At 38.8% G+C, this 20,365-nt stretch overlaps 2 protein-coding genes and 1 non-coding gene across 6 annotated transcripts in view; 2 read left to right on the top strand and 1 right to left on the bottom strand.

The window, feature by feature from the left end:
• Positions 1 to 4,609, top strand: part of Wdr26 (WD repeat domain 26) — a 42,581-nt gene extending 37,972 nt beyond the window's left edge. For both annotated transcript variants that reach the window (XM_020174140.2, XM_020174139.2), the window contains exon 14: positions 1 to 4,609. In XM_020174140.2, coding sequence (XP_020029729.1) covers positions 1 to 26 — 26 coding nt within the window. In that variant the 3' untranslated portion in view covers positions 27 to 4,609.
• Cnih4 (cornichon family member 4) overlaps positions 4,035 to 20,365 on the bottom strand; it is a 26,756-nt gene continuing 10,425 nt past the window's right edge. Inside the window, exons 4-7 of one of the 3 annotated variants that reach the window (XR_012439124.1) lie at positions 17,106 to 17,246; positions 8,640 to 9,014; positions 6,007 to 6,069; positions 4,035 to 5,880 (exon numbers count right to left, since the gene is read on the bottom strand). Coding sequence is in view for 2 of the 3 variants with exons in the window: in XM_074048883.1 (XP_073904984.1) it covers positions 5,838 to 5,880; positions 6,007 to 6,069; positions 17,106 to 17,246 (247 nt within the window). In the remaining variant the exon portion in view is untranslated. Of the gene's footprint in view, positions 5,881 to 6,006; positions 6,070 to 8,639; positions 9,015 to 12,453; positions 12,665 to 17,105; positions 17,247 to 20,365 lie in introns of those variants that run through there. The other 2 variants (XM_074048883.1, XM_020174138.2) reach the window with 2 other exon arrangements.
• Positions 15,162 to 15,263, top strand: LOC141414350 (U6 spliceosomal RNA). Its single transcript, XR_012439403.1, has one exon. It is a non-coding gene; the product is annotated as a U6 spliceosomal RNA (small nuclear RNA).

The raw sequence follows: 20,365 nt of genomic DNA on the forward strand, positions 1-20,365 counted from the left end.
AGGAATGCAGTAGCATGGATAGTTGATGGCGAATTTGAAGCAGACGACTTCTGTTTAACTTAAAATTAGTCGTATTTTAATGGCTTGGGATTTGGTGCAAACAAACATGATTGATAGCTGGACAGACATGCTCGTCATGAAAAAAGAACCATTTCTGAAGCCCGATTGGGGCCAAACATTTACACCTTGCTTCATAGTAACCAGTTGAGATGAAGCACGTCGTTAGAACGTTGTTGGACACCATGTTGAATTATCCCCCCATCGGTTGTGAAGAACTGTGCTACATTCAGGCTTACCCATTGAACTCAGTATATATATATTTTTTCCCTCCTGCCTTTTGTCTGGCGGGCTACCATTCTTGTTGCTCTTCTGTGTAATGAAGTTTAAATGCTTGTTTGGAAAACTTTATTTAACAGTTTAGAAGGCCTGATAGAAAGAGTGCATTAGTCTGAAGAGTATACATTGGATAGGAAAGAATTTCCTTCGTTTGTTTCTCCAAATCTTTCCGCCTTACTTAGCTTGAGATCTTTGCAGCTTGGTTCATGGATTCTAGCCTTGCCCGTTGCGCAGTATATACTGATCCAGATGATAAACCAGTGAACTATGTCAAAAGCACTCAATTACATTTGACAAAAAGTTTTGTACTTTTCACATCGCTTGTTGCCCCGTAAAAGGGTTAACAGCACAATTTTTTAAAAATAAATTAAGAAGTATTTATAGGATTAAAGTGACTTCATTTGTATACATTTGGAATCTAAACCAGCTTAAAAAGAGTTTCCTCTATGGCTTAGATACGGAGTAAGGCTGATGCTCTTCTGGAATGCATGAGACCGGTCAGAACAGAGCTTGGAAGGACATTACACAGGAAACACAGAGTAAGACGTTGAAGGCCCCCAACCCTTTTTGTTTTATCCTGAAGTAACATCAATACGATGTTGAAGAAATTCAAGGTTCAAAATGAGAGTTTGAATATACCAACAGGAGAGATGAGGCATCAGTCTAGGTTTTCAACAAAGCTTGTTCCAAGTTGTTTTTGACTTGGCAAGAGAGTAGAGATCAGCAGATTGGACCACTTTGGAAGTTTATAGTAGAGTCAAGACTTAGAAGAATTCAGCAGGTTACAAACATACTTAAATGGGGGTTAAAACCTCATTCATTTCTCCTAATGCCCTTAATATCTGACATATAGGATATAAACATTTGAAGAAGGTTCCTACTCAGCTTTTCAGATGTTGCCATACTGAACCTCATTCAAACTGGTGCTGTGGACAGTCTTTCCCCTCTCCCTCACCTTTTAGTTTAAGGAAAGGTTTCCTTCATGGAAAAAGGACTTAATTTTGAGAATTTCGTATTTAAAACAAGCTAAAAGCCTTGTGTTCCCATAATAACAGCTGAGTACTACATATTTGGTCTCCCTGGACAGTCCCTGCTTTTCAGTAGAGGAAAATCGGGTGATGACGGCTGTTCTTTGGAAAGAAGAGCAGGGAAAAACCCAAGTAAGAGTCTGATGAAGAAAAAATTGTACCATGTTCCCTTTAGGCCTCCTATTACCATGACTATCCCCCTTCAGGACCTACAAACAAGGGAAAGTCATAGATTTAGGAATTCTTCCATTGATGGGGTGGCAGGGAATGGGTGGCAGCAGGGAGAAAAGGGGGGAAATCCAGGGAAAGGGAGAAGAAAGACAAACACATTTGGCCTTAAAATAGTGTGCATTCTCCCAAAAGCCCATAGTAAGAGAATATGACAGTTCGTGGTCAGGTTATTTTATCAAATTGGTGTGTAGAAGAGTTCTTCAATCTCCATTTTGCAGAGACCACCACTTTAGAGAATCAGAATTCCTGTTTTGATACTCTTAAGTTAACTATATGTTACCGTTTATCTGGTACTTCATTTTTTCTTGACTAAAATTACTTTTTACTTTAAGTTTGAATAAAAATCTTCATTGGTAACTGTATATAATTAAGTGGCAACTTCTCTTTACCTCAGTACAGTTAAAACCATTTATATTTTAAATGATTTATGTAAACCCTGAAGCCATTAACACACCCCATTCTGTACAGTAACATCACTAACAAAATGTGGGCTTTGAAATGCCACAGCCCTTTACAAATGTGGTTACAGTGTGCTAGAGTACACATGTAACATTTGCTGAGATCTGCGCTCACACAGAGGAGATTGTACTACTGCAGCCAGCTACCCTTAGATCTGAGTTTTCAGAGTGCTCCTGAAGTACAGGTAAAAACACTTTAAAAAGTGAGTAAAAGTGAGGCACCTTTTTGAGGACATAGCACCTATTAAAATGGGGTACCAACTATGCAAAGGTTTCTGTAGCAGCTAGGTGAGTCTGTTCTGGGGTCTCTCTTAACTGACAGCTTCCTGTAAACTGGTACTTTACTGTGCCAATTTGCTGTAAACATCTTCCATACATTTGCCAAGTACTGAATGTGCTGGAAAGGCAAAAAAAAAAAGATGGAGAAACCTAGAATTTTATGGTATAAGAACCTGGTGGCCAGATTTTCTAATTCATAGCTATTTTCTGAAAACTGAATAATGCTATAGATTGTATGGTAGGCTTAAGAGTGAGAATTCTGCCAAAACAGCCACAAGATACTAACAAGTATATAAATTGAAAAGTACCAATACTTTTTGCACATAGATCAAAATAGAGTGGAGAATTTTTGGCTCCAAAAATCAGGTTAGTAGGCTCATTTCCATGTGCTTAAAAATGTTTTTGTTGATGTTATGCATTGATTAAGGGCTAGAGCAAGAATGAAATTAAATGTCTTTTTCCTCTTAAGTAACTGATTATTAATGGTAAAGTGTTGGATTTGGGATTGCTAAGGTTGGTGCGTGGGCAGTAATAATTTAGTGGGAGTTAGTTGGGAGAGGTAACAATGCTTGGTTGTCAGTTTTTGTATTAGTATTCATGCCACTTACATTTTGTTGCTCTTGTTAGCCAGATAAATGTGTTATACTAATCCAGGTAAGTAGTTTAAATGGAAGAAATTCTATTTGCAAATGTCCACAAACCAGCCCACTTTAATGGGTGGGAGTACAAAAAGGGATTCTCTAATGTTCAGTAATTTAAAAAACCTGCTAGTTGAAAGGGAAAAAAATTTTTGTCAATATTTTCTTACTCTGAAAAAAACACAAGTAGTAATTCATTGAGTTTTAATATTAGGAGTGTTCTGCCTCTAGAGTGGCATTCTGTGACATTAATAGAAAATCCTTCTTTCCCACCCCTCCCCATCTTGAAATTTTCTTTTTTAGGATGTTGGTTCCTGCAAACAAGAACTGACCCTATCACCTCTGCCTCACAGTGGGTAAATATCTCGCACATCTCTTGAAAGGGAGCAGGTCCTTGTCAGTTTTTCACAGCAGAAGAATGGCTGCTTTTGAATGGGGAGGAAAGAAGACATTTGTCTTAATATCCTTTTTGTCCCATCTCTAAAATGTATAAATATTATTTAATTTAATTTCTTATTTAGACTTTAGCAGTTCCTCCTTTTGGATTGCTGCCAAAACATTTTTATTTCCATTTCAGAAACCATATGTGATTCAACATAAATTGCTAACTTGAAAAGAAGTGAATTTGCATTTATACTTAGACACTTTCTAAAAACAGGGTTAACTTAATTGAAATTTTTCAGTGCCGTTCAGCTATTGTTAGAGTAGCTGCCCTCTATTTGCAAAAATGAAAAGTGTAAAAACCTATCCCCTATCTACTTAATCCAGATAACCTGGATTTAATGAAGCTAATAGTATAAAAGTGTGTGTGTTGTGTGTATGTGTGTTGTGTGCATGTGTGGGAGAGAGAGCACTTGATTCATAAAAAGTCCTGGAAATGGCTTTTCTAGGTTCTTGTCAATTTTACTAGAAGTCTTGTGCATATGTGCATTGCCCTTTGAGTTTAAGGCTTGGTTAATACTCATATATTTTTATAAGATTGAAATTGTGTCCTCATCTATAAGCATTTTCATTATCAGGGTCAGTATGCTAAAACTGAATTACAACATTTTTAGGCACAGATGGAAATGTTACTTGGCTCCTTGAAAATGTGTGTGCGTGGCTAGGGCAATACAGACCCACACAAGCATGCATGTGCTTACAAACCAAGCTGTAGAGATCAAGAAAAGAGCTTCAGTGTTGATCTCTCAAGATTTCTAAATTGTCAGGATTTACATGGCATTGTGGTGGAACTAGTTAACACTTAGAGCTTTTGGTATGTAATAACTATTTGCTATGGACTGATGAAATATTTCAGAGGATTGTGTTCTTAAATTTGGGTTTTGTTTTTTTTAACTGCCTCTCAGATTATATTTAGTATTTCTTTGCTTTATTATTCCTTGAAAGTATAAAAACTTCAGGTCTCATATTTATTTTCACTTATCCTACTAATTATTTACCAGACACCTTTTTGTTGACTTTTATTTTATAATTGTGTGGTATTTTAAATGTCTTTAAAGTTTTTGTTTGATTGAAACTACATTAACTTTGATTTGGTTTATTGAGATTTCTTTTTTAATACATCCTTTCCATGTCAGTGCACAGCACTTCCCAGTCGTTTGTATTCCCTTTCAATCCAATAAACAGAATGAATAACTAATTATTGGTGTATTACATCTGACAATATCCACTCAGTGTCTAGAAAGTACTGCATTCACCTCTTAATAACTGGGTTGCTGAACCTGGCTTCCATATCTTTGCCTACAGTTTGTAAATGGAATCCCAGGAAGCAATGCCTAGTCTGCTGGGATGTCTTTAAGACCATCGTGCAGTCACTTTAGGAGCATTGCCTCTTAAAGGAATGACACGGCTCATTTAGTTTAAAAATATATATATACATATATATATTACTGCAGCTGAACTTGGACATTTCAGGCATTACATATGTTGAGTAGTAGAGAAAATTCAGTTCGACTTGGAAATGAAACCCATTTCACAATTAATAGAAAATCTTTTCTAAAGATTTCATTAGAGGTGTTAGCCGTTCTCTAAATACTTCTTAAAACATTCAATGTTCATGAACCTTACAGTACATTTGTTTTTATGAAAAAAAGAAAACTGGTTCCTTCCTCAGGGTGAATTACTATGGAAATGGGCTTTAGGGATTTTCCCTACCAGGGTAGAGCTCTTTGCAGTAAAAGGAAGTTGGATTGCGAGTTCCCTGAGGGCAGCATATCCACTAACACAGCCATGAACCTGGCCCTTCCTGATCTTGCTCTTAGCTGGGAGAGTGGTGGTTGCCACTTCCTCTGGCTCATAGGCCAGAGAGGAATTTTTTTTACAATACAGCTGTACTTTGGCATATGTAGCTAATTTGTCAGATTATTCACCTATACTGGAACTTCATACCAAATTCCACCACCAGGCATAGAAATTTTGCCAGCCTTAGCAAATCTGTAACTACAAGGTTGTGTTTTAAGACATAAACTGTCTTTGACTTAAGCAAATGAAAAATTGATAACTTAGTTAACATTGCTTAATGCTGTCTGCTTGAAGATTTTTTTTCAGAACTACTTGAAGCGGTTAAGGAAGATTCAACTGAACAAAATGCTTCTGTCCTATCACTACTTCCAGCAGTCTGTCTTGATTTTTGTGGGAGTGGGGTCTTTTCAACCTTGATTACTTAGCCTACTTAAAGTGTGCTTGCGATACATGATACATGAAACAGTATTCTAATCATGTAGTTAAAAATTATTAAATCAGCATGTGGGTCTAGCTCATGTGGGAAACAGAAAACGACAAGCAGCAAATTTTCAGTCAGTTTTTAATTTCTCCATGATGTGAGTATTAGTGACTTCTTTGTTCTGTGAACATGAGCACCTCCCAACTTAAAAGAGTTGCTGATTTCTTTCATAGCCTGAGGAAGGATACCTAAGACAAAATTGGCCATGACAATAGGTCATATCTAGAATTGAAATTAAACCCCAGCACCATCAAAAAACAAACCCCAAAACACTAGAATTGAGATGGATGAAAATACAAATTTTTCTCCTTTACCTGTTTTGAATAGGGTTAAAGGTGCAGCTCAGGTAGGATGCATACTCCATATGTGTGGGGAACCTGGTATTGGAAAGAAAAATTTAAGAAACAAATGGTGTCACCCATTGGTTTGGAAGTTGTGTTCCAAATAATAATTTTGCCTCATATGCCATTGCTGAAAAATATCAGTGATCCTTGGGGTTTTCTTTTTGTTTTATTCAAATCCAAAAATCCTCTGAAAGTCCTTGTGTGTGTGTCTGTGTTTGTGGCAAGACCAGGGATTGAACTCAAGGCCTTGAACTTGCAAAGCAGGCTTTCTACTGCTTGAGCCACACCTCCACTCTTTTTTTGCTCTGGTTATTTTGAAGATAGGGGTCTTGAACTATTTGCCTGGGCTGACTTTGAGATCTTCCAGATGTCAGCCTCCCAAGTAGCTCAGATTATAGGTGTGAGCCACTGGCATCTGGCTAATACGCTGCTTTCTGATACGGGAGAAAATGACAGCTCAAGAAACCAGGGGGGCGGGGCGGGGGGTGGTGTTTAGATGGGGGGGGTGTTTAGACAAGAATGACTAAATGGGTTTGCATGAAAAGTAAGTTTCTGTTAACTTGTCCACAGATTAAAACAAATAGCCTACTTTATTTTACTTTTTCTCTCTATATGGCCTCTTAGTACCTTGATCTCACAACTGACTACTTTTACTAAATGCCGTACACTTTATGTACATAGCATATATGCTACCCACGAGCAAGAATTATTGCTCACTTTTTTCCCTCGGGTGAGACTCAAGTTTAAGTATTCCTGCCTTATTCTAAAGCCTGCTTGTTTTGGTGATACTTTGGTACGAACTCAGGGCTTCCTTATTTGCTCTGGTTATTTTGGAGACAGGGTCTCGCTTTTTGCCCAGGCTGGCCTGGACTGCAATCTTCCTATTTTACATTTCCCCCTGTAGCTGGGATGGTAGGCACATACCACCATGCCCATGAAGTTGGGGGTCTCATGAGCTTTTTTGCTCAGGCTGGCCTGGAACCTTGATCCTTCCAATCTCAGCTTTCCGATTAGCTAGGGTTTGCAGGCATAAACCACTTGTACCTGGCCAATGCTTGTGTCTTGGCCCTTAAATCCCAAGTGCATGTGAGACTAAACTGGGGGCTTTTTAAAATTTTAGATTTCTAAGCCACTTTTCAGATCTCAAGTCAAAGAGGTGGTCTGGATTTTTTTGTTAGCCCAGGTAATTTTCTGGTGTCACTTACTGGTATTTGAGCACTTTAAGACTGCTGTATTACTCCAGTGATAAGACCACAAATTAGAAGTAGGAGCAAGAAGGGTATGGAGGGGGATTAGCCATGACAGGAATTGCACTTGTACACCTATTTGGTTATTCAGTAATACTGGTAAATTAGGCGAATATACTGGGTTCTTACTGTATTTAGTCACTAAAAATGAACATTTGATATGTGTCTCATATAGACATCAAGGTAGCTTGATGGGCAGGTACTCTTAATTCCCATTTACAGATGCAGGAAATAATGGCTTAAGTATACGAAGTGGTATGAAGAAGCCTGGGGCTCAAACCTAGACACCTCGGAGCTGCTGGTTTTAATCACTATATCATACAAGATTCCTCTGGCCATTTACCTTGAAAGATGTGACTTAATATTTGTGAAAAACAGGTGAAAAGTTTTAAGGTCCACTTTACTGATTCTAGTTAACTGCTTAATTCATAGAAGAAAATCACACTTGAAATTCTCCAATTAAAACAGACTCGATTTATAGAGGGAAACCTCTATAACAAGTTTGAGTATCTTCAAATTGGTTTGTAAATTTAAAATAGTGGCTACACATGGGTTTTGGAGTGATTGGCCTGGATGTAAGTCCTAGTCATTGATTATGTCTTGAGACAAGTCACTTAAAATGTCGAAACTTCATTCCCTCATCTATAAAAGCAGCAAAACAATGTTTTGAAGAGTGATTTAAAAGTTAGCACCAGAGGTGATCGAATCAGCAAAATCTGAACTTTTGCAGGGTCTATACAATAAAATAATTTGATTGCTATTGTCAGGTGACTTAATTTCAACAAATTGCAAGAAAAGAGGAGAGAGATTTAAAAGACATTAACCAAATAAAATGTATAGACCTTACTGGAATTTCCATGTGCACAAACCATCTGTATCATTTTTGAGCCACTGGGTGAAACTTGAGTACCAGTGGGGTGTTTATTAAGAATACTAGTAAGCCAGGCACTGGTTTCTTACTCTTGCAATCCTGACTGTTTGGGAGGCTGAGAATCACCATTCCAGGTCAGCCAAGGCAAGATGGACTATAATGGCTCAAGTGCAAAGCACTGAGTTCAAACCACAGTCCCACCAACAGACTAGTTTTTACTCAGGTGGCTGAGTCAGGAGAATTGTGAATTTTTCAAGGCCAACCTGAGCTACATAGTGAGATTCTCAAAATTTAAGAAAATGTTACTTCTTTGTTAAGGTTATGTGTGTGTTTTAAGTTAGCTTTTCTTTCAGAGAGACAAATGTTACAGATGCAATAATTTCTGGGATTTGCTTTAAAGGTTGGAATCAGATTATGGCTAAGATGGGTGTTGCAGCTAGTATATAGAAAATTGCCAACTAACATGGCTTAGAACTGCTACTTACCTATACAGAGGTGCCCCAGAGGGTTAGTTTTGCCCCACAGGTCTTGACTGTCTAGCCAGGCAGCCAAATATGTAACCTTTAACTGGGCCATCAGGCTCAACTCTCCATCTGCATGTAGTCTGAGAAAAAGGCTGCTGATCAAATGAAGTGGTGAGACATCAGATTCTAGAAGGAAATTTTTCTCCTCTAGCTTGATGGCATGTCATGTACTCTTCTCCCGTCTGAGATCAGTTTAAGTGAACTGAGCTTTGCATTGTAATCAAGTAGTCAAGCTTCACTGAGCAAGAGTAAGCATACGGTTTTTAGGGTAGCAGATGTACAAGGCTGATCCACTTAGTTAACAACTAAGTGGGGATTCCAATCATGCTCAGGGCCCTGGAAAGTGAACCAGAAGGAAAAGGTGACAGGAGAGTGCCGATGCAGTGATGTATAACTCAGTCTTACTATGCTGAGGCTGGGACGTATGTAGCTCAGTGGCAGAGCACTTACCCAGCATGCTGAATGCTCTGGCTTCCATTGCCAGCATATTCACACAAAACAAAACCCTGAACCATGCCCCAATATCTGACACACAAGGGGCTCCATTAATAGGAAGTTCAAGCATTTGTTAAACCACCTCAGATCTTGACTAGGTTCTAATGTTTAACGGAAACATTTGATGAAACAAGATCACTCGATAGTGGGAACAAACAGCAAATACACAGCAGTAGAAGCCGCAGTGTAACCTCTCAGCTAGCTGATTCTAGCCACCCCACTCCTCCACCTAGCCTGAGGGAAGCAGTTGAAAAAAGAAAGCAGCCTTTACCAAAGACTTTAAAGAGCAACCAAGATAGCTTTGTGGTTACTATTATAGTACCTGCTATTACAGTAACTGCAATGATAACCCTAAGGGTTTGACCCTCAGTTGTTAGCAAAAACTTGCCCCCTGCCTTTTAGAATATTTATGAAGTGACTTAGAAAACTAATAGCCATTCTTTGAACAGCCTTGTTTAATGGAAGTTTCACTACACCAAAAACATTTCAATTTACAGACCTAGATGGTAAGTGTAGAATTTCAAATTTACCTTTTTTTTTGTTGTTGTTGGGTTTGGGGGCGGGGGTTGATGCTTGGGATGGAGCCAAGGCCTTGTGCATGCTAGGCAAGTATGCTACCACTGAGAAACACCTTAGCCCTGCCTTTTCTATCTAGATTTAGGGGACAACTAATTATACCTAGTACATACTTTTCACAACGATTTCTGACAAAATACTACTTGCAAACAAAGCTGATTTCAGCAATCTAAAAGTGGACCAAAAATAGCAATTTTCTTTCCTAGCACATCCTATCTTAGATTTTCTATTTCATAATGTGACTGCCTTGAAAACACAGGAGTGGGCTTTATGTTTCTCCATTGATACCTCTCTTGACTTCTTGCTGAAAGAGCAATAGGACAACATGACCAGATTTGTTATTTAGCAATCATTTATTGTTTCTATGAGCATGGCACTGTTAGGTGCCAGGAGAGAAAGGAAGAAGACACAAACATGACATCAGTGGATTCTGCTGTCCAAGAGAGCACAATGTAGCAGGAGAGAACAACTATGTGAGTGACACCAGATGGAAAGTGTTAAGTGGCGCAACTGATGGAGTGCTCAGGAAGCTTTTTTAGCCCTCTACTTCAAAGTTAGACACGCTCAGGGGAAGCCCTCGTTTGTGTGGCAGCTGTAAAAAGGGGTCTGACTGGTGTGATGAACTGAGCTATGTCTTGGATCTTGCTTCCTCAGCTGAAGTTCCAGTGATTAGCAACATACCTGCAATTTCCTGGAAGGATGGAAAGGAAAATGACACAGCACACAAGCTCCCGTCCCCATGGCAGTCTGCACCTGCTTTTACAGAGGAGGGACAGGGAGGGAGGAGGATTAGGCAGGACTCTGACCTGAATGTCAGGGTTCCAGACACTCATCCTTCTGGGGCCTCACAATCTCTAGGCCTCACTTATATTCCAGTTCAACCAGATGATCTCTAAGATACTTTGCAACCTTCCTATCAGTAAAAAGAACCTTTAAACTTCTTAACCTCAGCTATTTTTAAATCAGTGATTTTTCTCCTAGACAAAGTGACTCCCCCCTCTCCCCTTTTCCTGGCTTTGATAAAGACAAGCAACAACAGTGCTGCTTTTTAGTGCTTCAGAATAATGCACCTCCTGGTCCTTTGTCATAAACAAGGCACCTTTCTGATCTGCTGAGCCTCAGCCCCTTATGCCTGCCAACATGTAAACTAACAACCCAAAGTCTCTCTCAGAGTTATTAAGAATACTTGGAATGAGAAGATGAAACATATTACTTGTTTGGCTTTCAGTTCTAAGTATTTAAAGTTCAACAGTTTTTTTGCATTAAAAGCTGGAGCAGAACTTAACAGCACTGGGATTTAGGTTGGAAGGAGCTGGCTTTTAAGTAGAAGGTGCCTCAGAGGGAAAAAGAAAAAGATGCAAGCAAAGCGACTTCTGTTAAAGCATGGCAGAAATAAAAGATTACCACAGATATTTCTGTGACCAGTTTGGGTCATAGCTGTAGTAGGACACTTGTCTAGCAAGTGCAAGGCCCTCAGTTCAAACCCCAGTACTACCAAAAAAAAAAAAAACAACTGACCACCTCCCCCCCCCAAGAGGCCAACCAAACCAAACTTACTTTTGCCTACCATTTCACTCTTCATGTGTGGCCAGGGCACTAAGACTTACACCCTGAAATGTGGTGTAGCTGGGCAGTTTTTAGCTTAGTGGCTCCCCTGCTTCTTAACAAGACTTTCAACCCAGGCTAGGGCCAAAAGGACATGAAACAATCTTGGGGGCTGCACATCTTGTTTAGTCACCCAATTTCCTGTCATGCCAGAATGAATAATCCCTTTGGACTCTAGCAGTCATGTTTTGCCTAAACGCCAATGATTACTTAAGATGGCAATATTAAAGCGCAAACAGGATAAACTGTCAAGGTTCACTTTACAGAGCTGGGGACATGGCTAGGAGGTTAACTGCTCATCAATGACAGGAGTTTATGGATTATAGCGCTAAGGAACCAAGTTTGGGTAAATACTGCTACACGCATGAAATGGTGTGTTTGTCTCCCAATTCACAAAGTGGTCAGCACAGGACAGAAATGGTAATGTTAACCCTGGCACTAAGCAGAACTCAGTTTCACTGACAATGTCTTCCTGGTTCTAATTTGATGAGCATCTTCTACCAGATCACCTCTCCAAACCCATTAAAATATGTTATCAAAGACATCAAATGCAACTGGAACAACTACAAAAAAATAAGGCCTGGCAAGAGCCAGGGGGCTTGGATGGGTTTGGGGGTGATTGTGGAGGAAATCACAAAAATCTTGTTTTAAAATTTATTTTTCCTTTCTATAAGCAGGAATTACATTGTACTTGGGGAAAATGGCTTATAAGGTTTCACAAATTCTGCAAAGAAATATGTATTTTGAAATGTCATTTTCAGTTAACATTCTTATGGAAAGACTTAGGTGATAGTTCCACAAATCCTTGAACCATATTAACATGAAGTTGCCATAATATAGGCAAAAAGTTAACTTTCTCCTCTCATCCAAATTATTAATGTTCTGTGCTCTGACTTTAGCAGACAGCCTGGCTCATCTACTAAGTGTTCTCTTTTAGGTGTGTCCTTTATTTCTTTGGCATGCAAGGTTGGCACGGGCTCATACCACTCTACACACAAACAGCCACTTTCAAAATACAGATGATACAAAAAAAACACCTTTATGTGTTGGGGTTCAGGCTAAAGTTGAACCAGAGTACCAGAAATCTACAAAAACTCAATTAAGTTTTTCAAATACTTTATATGGTAAAAATACAGCAAAAATAGTTTTTTGTTGTTGTTTTTGTTGTTGTTCAAAGACGAAAAAATATATATATACTGCTATGGTCATGGTTCTAAGGATGATTTAAGTAGTCTGGCTCCTCAACTGTGCATTGTTGACTTCAACCATGGCTCCTCCAACTTCAGTCATTTATCAAAGCTAAAATCATACTGTGGAAAGAAAAAACTAATGTTACTAATATTTCCTTAGGAATGTTCCTACAGAGTCTGGTCTGTCAAGACTTGTAATCCTGAAGTTCACAAAGAAAACTCATTTGAGTAAAAAGCAATGAATCATACAGGAAAGCATATTCATATTAAAACCTCCTTGATGCCTAATTTTTTTCATTAAAAAATAAGGTGGGTGCTATTTGGGAGGCTGAGATCAGGACGATCGTAGTTGTAGTTTAAGGCCAGTCTGGGGAAACAGTTTAAGAGACCCCATCTCCAAACATAATCAGAGCAAAAACAGTACAGGTGTGGTTCAAATGGTAGAGCACCTGCTTTGTAAGCACAAAATGCTAAGTTGAAACCACTGTTCCCTGCCCCATACCACCCCATCAACTTTGTACATTCCTACTTGGGCTTCATGATTGGCCTCTGAAGTACTTGCTTTGGCAAGCCAGCCTCTCAGCTCATTCCATAGCTCATCAAGTAGTGCATGCTCTGCCTTACATGTTGGTCTCTACATTTGGCCTATGAGTTCCTCTTAGATGACAGCAGGATCACCTCCACTTCCATGTCCTGTGTAACACCCAGGACTGCAACTGCCAAGCTCCAAGCTTTCACTGTGCTGCTCCTCTGTGTCACCTGTAGTGCCTTTTGATACTAACACATAGTCGCCCATTAAATGCTCTATGAAAACAGCCTCAGTTGGGGGAGAGGGATGAGGGAGAATGACAGAGGGAGTGAATCTATTTAAGATACATTCTAAGTACATATGTAAATGTCACAATGAACCCCCTCCCCCATACAACTAATATATGCTAATAAAAAATGTAAAAAACCAGCCTCAGTTTTTTAATTCTCTCTTCTTTTTATATACAGAGATCAAATGACTAAAACACACAAATACCTTTATGTTACTAACGGTATAGATAAATGATCAGCTGTCCAAATTTGATCATATTAAATGTACCCAGTACACAACACAAATTAGTAATGGCAGATATTTTTGAAAGATTTTTGCATTTACTAAGGATCAGCTTTACATGCATTATCTCACTTAATACACTAAAATCCAATGAGGTAGGTGTTATTGTCCCATTTTCAGATGAGAAACTGAGGCAGGTAGGTTAAGAAACCTGTCCCAAGTCATAGTAGGTGGTAGAGTCCAGATCCCATTAGGTGAGCACCTGACCAACAAAAGGCATGGACTCGTGAAAGAAAAGAGCGTTTTTTTCAAAAACTTTAATTCCACTTAACTAGCCCTGAATATCTTATCTGAGGTACCATGCCAGATGTGGATGGTGAAAGGAGCCAGCACAGAATCCCTGCAATTAAAGATGATCATTTGTAATAAAATCTCTTTTAAACAACAGCAACCAAAAGCCAAGAGAAAAGTGCACATGTCATCTTCTGAGATCACTGTCTTTCATTCTGACCCCTTGAACTATAAATGACACTTAGGGGTGAGCTAACAGCAACAGGGCTGAAAATGAAAAACAGAAAGAAAAAGAAAAGGAGGGCCACAGCCAATGTGGGATGCAGGTGCATAGGAAACCAGCTGCACAGGTTGCCTTTTGTTTTGTTGTAAAGTATTTCTTAATCTTGTCCCCAAATTGCACCTCCCTTTCTCTCTCTCTCTTTTTTTTTTTTTGGTTGGTGGTGGAGATTGAACCCAGGCCTTGTACATGCTAAGCATGTGTTCTACCACTGAGCAGTTTATGAGTTTATGAGCAGTCTCATAAACTGCTTTTTGGTTCCTCCAGCCAAATTTCCCATTACTTTAAACTCAGTATTTGAGAACTCAGAAACTCTAGCACATTTTCAAAACCTAAGATTTCAGGTCTGCCAAGGACACTGCTGCCCAGTCCTGTGTTTTGTCCCCAAAGCCGACAGCCTGGCTCCAAGAGGGCTCACACTACAGGACTCGGAATGTCTGCTGTAGCTCACACGCATAGGTTAGGCAGGAGAGGGAGGAAAGGAGAGTTCTGGGAAATGACTCCACCTTGCTTTGTTTCTGTCTCAGAAACAGGCAAACATATTGAACATATAGAGTGATCAAAAGAAATAAAAAAGTGATGGAGGGGGCGAATTCAAAAATAATATATTGTAAGAACTTTTTGTAAATGTCACAATGTATCCCCAGTGCAACAATAATATAATAAAAAAAATTAGAAAAAGAAATAAAAATGAAAACAGGTGTGTCATTCATGGTGGGTTTTTTTTTTTCCCCCCCAGCTGGGGTCTTACTATGCTGCCTAGGCTGGCCTCAAACTTTCTGGACTTGAGTGACCCTTCCACCTCAGTCTCCTGAGTACTTGGGACTATAGTACATGCCACTACACCTGCCTTGTGTACTTAATATTAAGTTTCTTGGCCCTTTATTCTTCATTTTTAATACCTAGACCAAAAATCAAACACATTAGCACTGAGGTAGAGCATGAGAACCAGAAACTGACACCAGTGTGCTTAATCTGTCTAGATTTTAAAAGACAGAAAAGCAGTGCTCACTTCAGTAGCATATACACTAAAATTGGAATACAGAGAATTAGCACAGCCTGTGTGCAAGGATGTCATGCAAATTTGTGAAGTGTTCCATATTTTAAAAAATAAGATGAATGGTAAAAAGGAAACCGTCTACACTCTAATTTTATGGTAATCTATGTTAGTGGCTAGACTTAGCAAAATAAAAGATTTATGAAGCCTGCTTTGTCAGGCAGAGGCTAAGATAGCGCTGACTTTTAAACTTTTCACGTTATAATAGCGGTTTTCTTTTTTTCCTGAGATAGGATGGCCTCAAACTGGTGATCCTCCCTCCCAAGGGCTAGGGTTACTACAGGTGTGCACCACATCACACCTGGTTAAACTATTGATTTTTGTTTTTGTTTTTGTTTTTTTTTTTGCAGTACTGGGGTTTGAACTCAGAGCCTCACATTTGCTAGCTAGGCAGGCAATCTACCACTTGAGTCACTCCAACAGCATTTTTGTGTTGGGCATTTTTGAGACAGTATCTTGTCAACTATTTGCCCAGGCATGGCCTTGAACCAAGATCCTCCTGATCTCGGACTCCCAAGTAGCTAGGATTACAAGTATGAGCCACTGAGGACTGATGGATTGGCTCAAGTGATAGGAGCACCTGTCTATTAAAGCCTAGCAAGCAGGAGGCCCTGAGTTCAAGCCCCAGTACTGCAAATAAATTAATAAAATAAAATGTGGAAAAAACAAGTATGAGCCACCAGCACTCAGCTCTAAAGTAGTGATTTTTTAAAAACCATTATCTATCTATAATTTCTAGTCAGTAGAAATCTTCTGAGTGACAGGAGTTTAGTTCAGTACAAGTTTTTCCTAGATTGTACTTATGGTTACGTGAAAAACCTAAATTTAGTAAGGGGAATGTTGTGGGTATAGCTCAGTGGTTCAGTGCTTTCTTTCTTCTCTTCCCTGGCTCCAATCTCCAGTACCACAAAAGAAAAAAAAAAATATGAAGGGAAAAAAAATAGGAAAGTAGGTTAAACCTTACTTTTAGTCTCTTACAGGCTATTTAATCAAATCACACATACATAAATTTTCCCCCACTCTGCTCTATTCTATGAGACTATAATGGATAAAGAAATGATGAGCATGTTCTACTGAAAAACTAAGAGAATAAATTTAACACAGGACTGCATAAGGCTTCTAGTGTCTGACAGTCAATTCCTCATATTCTTACTTCCAATGTGTTATTACTCGAAGACTGATGTAATTTTACCAGAACCAGACTACTTAGAATCCTGAAGAATCGGCATCACATCTAAATCCCTTGTTGCCAAGAAAGATTGACCCAATTTGGATATAAATTGATGAGAACTGCTGCCATTGGTTTGATCTCCCAGAGACCCATAAGTGGAATGGTTTCTGAGGTACATATATTAATGCTTATAACAGACAGTGAAACCTCACAACAAGAGACTAAGGCAAGAAAAGAACAGCAAAGACAGTTTTAAGCATGTTGACAGCCTCAACAGCTTAGGAAGAACTAGGGTAACACAGAGTAACTCTACAGAATGTTGATTCAATGGCATACATGAAAAACCTAACGAAGAGGGTGAATTCAACTATGATATAGTGTAAGAACTTTTGTAAATGTCACAATGTACCCCCAACACAACAATAATAAAAGAATAAAAACAGAAAAATGAAAATAGAAAAAAAAAAAACTCCTACATGGCCAGAAGAAATTTACATAATCCCCCAAAGTCTCCAATGTCAATGCAAAAATCCTACAGTACAGTAATATCTCACCCATCAAAAGCAGACATGGCAACTTGGCATGATGGTACAATTCCAGCCACTCTGGAAGCTGAGGCAGGAGGATTGTCTGGGCTACATCATGAGATATTTTGTCAAGAAAACAAACAAAAAAGTATATAAAGCATCTAGGAAGAAGCCAGGAGGATTTTAAACTCACCTATAAAGATACATGAAGAAACAGAGCAAGTGGAAACCAAGCTTGATCATGGCTTCTTTCATGTGTGACTTCAGCTGCCCCCGATTATGTATTTCTGTTGGATCAAACACTCCCATGTTACCACTTGGAACCATAATGAACCTAATAATTTAAAAAGGTACACACATTAGAAGGAAAATCAAATCATCAGCATAAATACTGAAAAATAAGTAACCAGTATTGTTAAACCTTTAAATGTGAGCCAGTTATAACAGCCTTAAATTCAGACCCTACATGGACAGAGTATTATTACAATGTTGGATTATAATTTTGTTTTCCTTTGGAAGTTACAATACTTTGATTTTTGGTCTAATTTTCTGTCCACTGAAACAAATATAGGGACATTCTAGAAAGATATTCTATGCACTGAGCCCCCTTTACCCATCCTCTGTCACTCCTACAGCTCCTTCTCATTAGACACAGGTTAAAGCAGGCTCTAAAACCAAACCAATTTTATCGAGTGCTCAGAAACTTCGTTATGGAAATTGGCCTTCAACATCTAGACTGTGCCATTTGCGAAGCACACAGGTCCTAACCCAGTACTGTTCATGACCTCCTCCTGCGCTCATGTCCATGCTTATTCTAGTACAACCTTGGTTTCCTCACTCTTGCCACAAGCTCAGTTTCTCAACTATCATTTCTGTGAGATGCAAAAGCCTGAGTTTCACAAATCTTAAATTCTCCCCCAAATCCTAAAGCCTATCTATACCTGAATAGAGGGTATTTTCACTTGAATATCCAGGTAACATTTCCAAACAGTCTGTCTTACTATTCTTTGACTTCTAGGTTATCTAAGAATGACACTACTTCCTTGGTGATTGTTAGAAACTTCTTAGTGGGACTGAGGGTGGGGTTCAAGCATTACAGTTCTTCCCTGCCTAGCAAGCACAGGCCCTGAGTTCAATTCCCAGTAACGAACAACAAAAATCTGATCTGATTCTTCTCTCACCTTTCATAGCCAGTTCATCAAGCTCCTGTTCATACTTTCTTCTACTACCATTTTATAGAGCTCTTTTTTATTCCCACTAACACAATGTTTAAACACTATATTCTCGTACTCCATTCTCTGAATTGGTTTTTCTACCTTCTGGCTCTTCTCTATCCATTGTGTTGTATTGCTACATAATACGTCCAGAAAAATCTTCACAAAGCATAATTTACTTCATGTCAAGGTAGCTGCTAAAAAATCTATAAAGTGGGCAGGGGATGTGGCTCAGTATGCATGAGGCCCTGAGTACCAAATAAATAAATAAAGCAGAGAAGATATATAAATACATTAAAAGGCACCTAATATCATTAGTCTTAAGTGGAAATGTAAACTGAAGTCATGAGATATACTTCACATTCAATAATGGAGCTAAAATAAAAGATAGTCAATAAAAGTGTTGGCGAAGATACAAAGAACTTGGAATGCTCATAGATAGGTGGTAAGAGTATAGGACAGCCACTTTTGAAAACAGACATTCCTCAAAAGGTCAAACACAGCATTATTATGACTCAGTAATTCCACTTCTAGCTGTCTGTCCAATAGAAATAAACACATAAGTCTACACAAACACTTTTACAGGAACAGTGATAGAAAAATTATTCATAATAGTCAAAGTAGAAACTCAAATGTCCATCAGTTGCAAATGGACAAATTGTAATACATGCATACAGAATATTACTTAGCAATAAAAAATGAAGTGCTGATAATATGCTACATCGTGTATAAACCTTAAAATGATAAGTAAAAGAGGCCAGCCATAAAAGACCATCAGTTGAGCCTCTCTATATGATATGTCTTTCCAGAAAAGGTAAATTTAGATACAGAAAGCAGATTTGGGGTTGGGAGGTATATTTCAATGGTAGAGCACCTGCTTAGCATATGCAAGGCCCTGAATTCAATCCCCAGTATCAAAAAAAAGTAAGTAGATTGGTGGTTGCCCAGAGCTGGGGGAGGGAAGAGATAAAAGCATCTGCTAATGGGTATGGGACTTCTTTTGGAATAAAGTCCTGAATAGATTGTGGTGAGTTGTATAAATCTACAAATAACACCAAAAATATAGTAATAGTAACCTTTTAAAATAGGAGGTAAAGTTGTGAGAGACAACCTGTCACTGCGATTTTTTGTCTTTATAAGAAAAATAAATCTTTGTAATTGATTCATAGAAATTCATAGAGCCTTCTACCATAGCCTACTAGGCCCAGAGAAGTCATGGCAAAACCTGTTCTTGTAGCACATTCTCATTTCAAGTAGAGACAGAAGACTGACGGTATGGTCTGGAATATCATTAAGATCACAGTATCAGAGATCCCAGTACCCATTCTTGTTTCCAATTTTGTGTTTCACTCAGGGGGCTGCAGGGAGACAGCTGTGCTAAAACTCTGTGTGGGGCCAGGCATGGTGCATATCTATAATCCCAGGAGGCTGAGGCAGGAAGATCTTGAGTTCCAAGCCAACCTGGGTTACACAGTGAGACCCTGTCTCAAAACAGTAGCAAAAATCTGGTGAAGGACTGGCCCTCACCAGAAGTTTAAGAAGTCTGTGTTCTCAGTAGGGCCTCACTTAGAATGTTACTCTATGGAACTGAACATAGGGCAGCAATAAGAAAACTGAAAAAAAAAAAAAAAAAAAAAAAAACGAAAACATCCTATCCCAGGTACCTACACTCTAGAAAAGAGGTAGAGAGCTCAGGTTCTAGTCTCATGATCTTTGGAAGATTACTAACCAACACCCACTTTCCCTCGTCTTTACCACCTTCTGCTTTGTTTTCATGTGCTTACTACCCTCTTCCACTGCTTGCTTTATTTTTTTTATGTTCTTTTTATTTTAACTGTACTTTACAACATCATGCTTAAAAATCAGCCAATGAATGCTTTTACCAAAAAAAACATAAATAAAAATATAGTAGAGCAGCAACCTGCTAACAGAGAAATAATCCCAAGAGTTGGGCAAGGTAGGCATACCTGCAATCCCAGCATTGAGGAGGTGGAAGTTGATGGATTGAGAGTTTGCCTGGGTTATATATTGAGATACTGTTCTCCCCAAAAAAGACCAAGCATGGTGGCACATGCCTCAAATCCCAGCTATTAAGGAAGCTAAGATTGAGAGGATCTCACATCTTAGCAAAGATCCATGGCAAAAAGTTAGCAGTACCCAATCTCAACCAGTAATACGTCTGTGGTCCCAGATACAGGGAGGTATAGGTAGAAGGACTATGGCTCAAGGCCTGCCTGGA

This window comes from Castor canadensis, chromosome 11, assembly GCF_047511655.1.
Source record: "Castor canadensis chromosome 11, mCasCan1.hap1v2, whole genome shotgun sequence".
Lineage (NCBI taxonomy): Eukaryota > Metazoa > Chordata > Mammalia > Rodentia > Castoridae > Castor > Castor canadensis.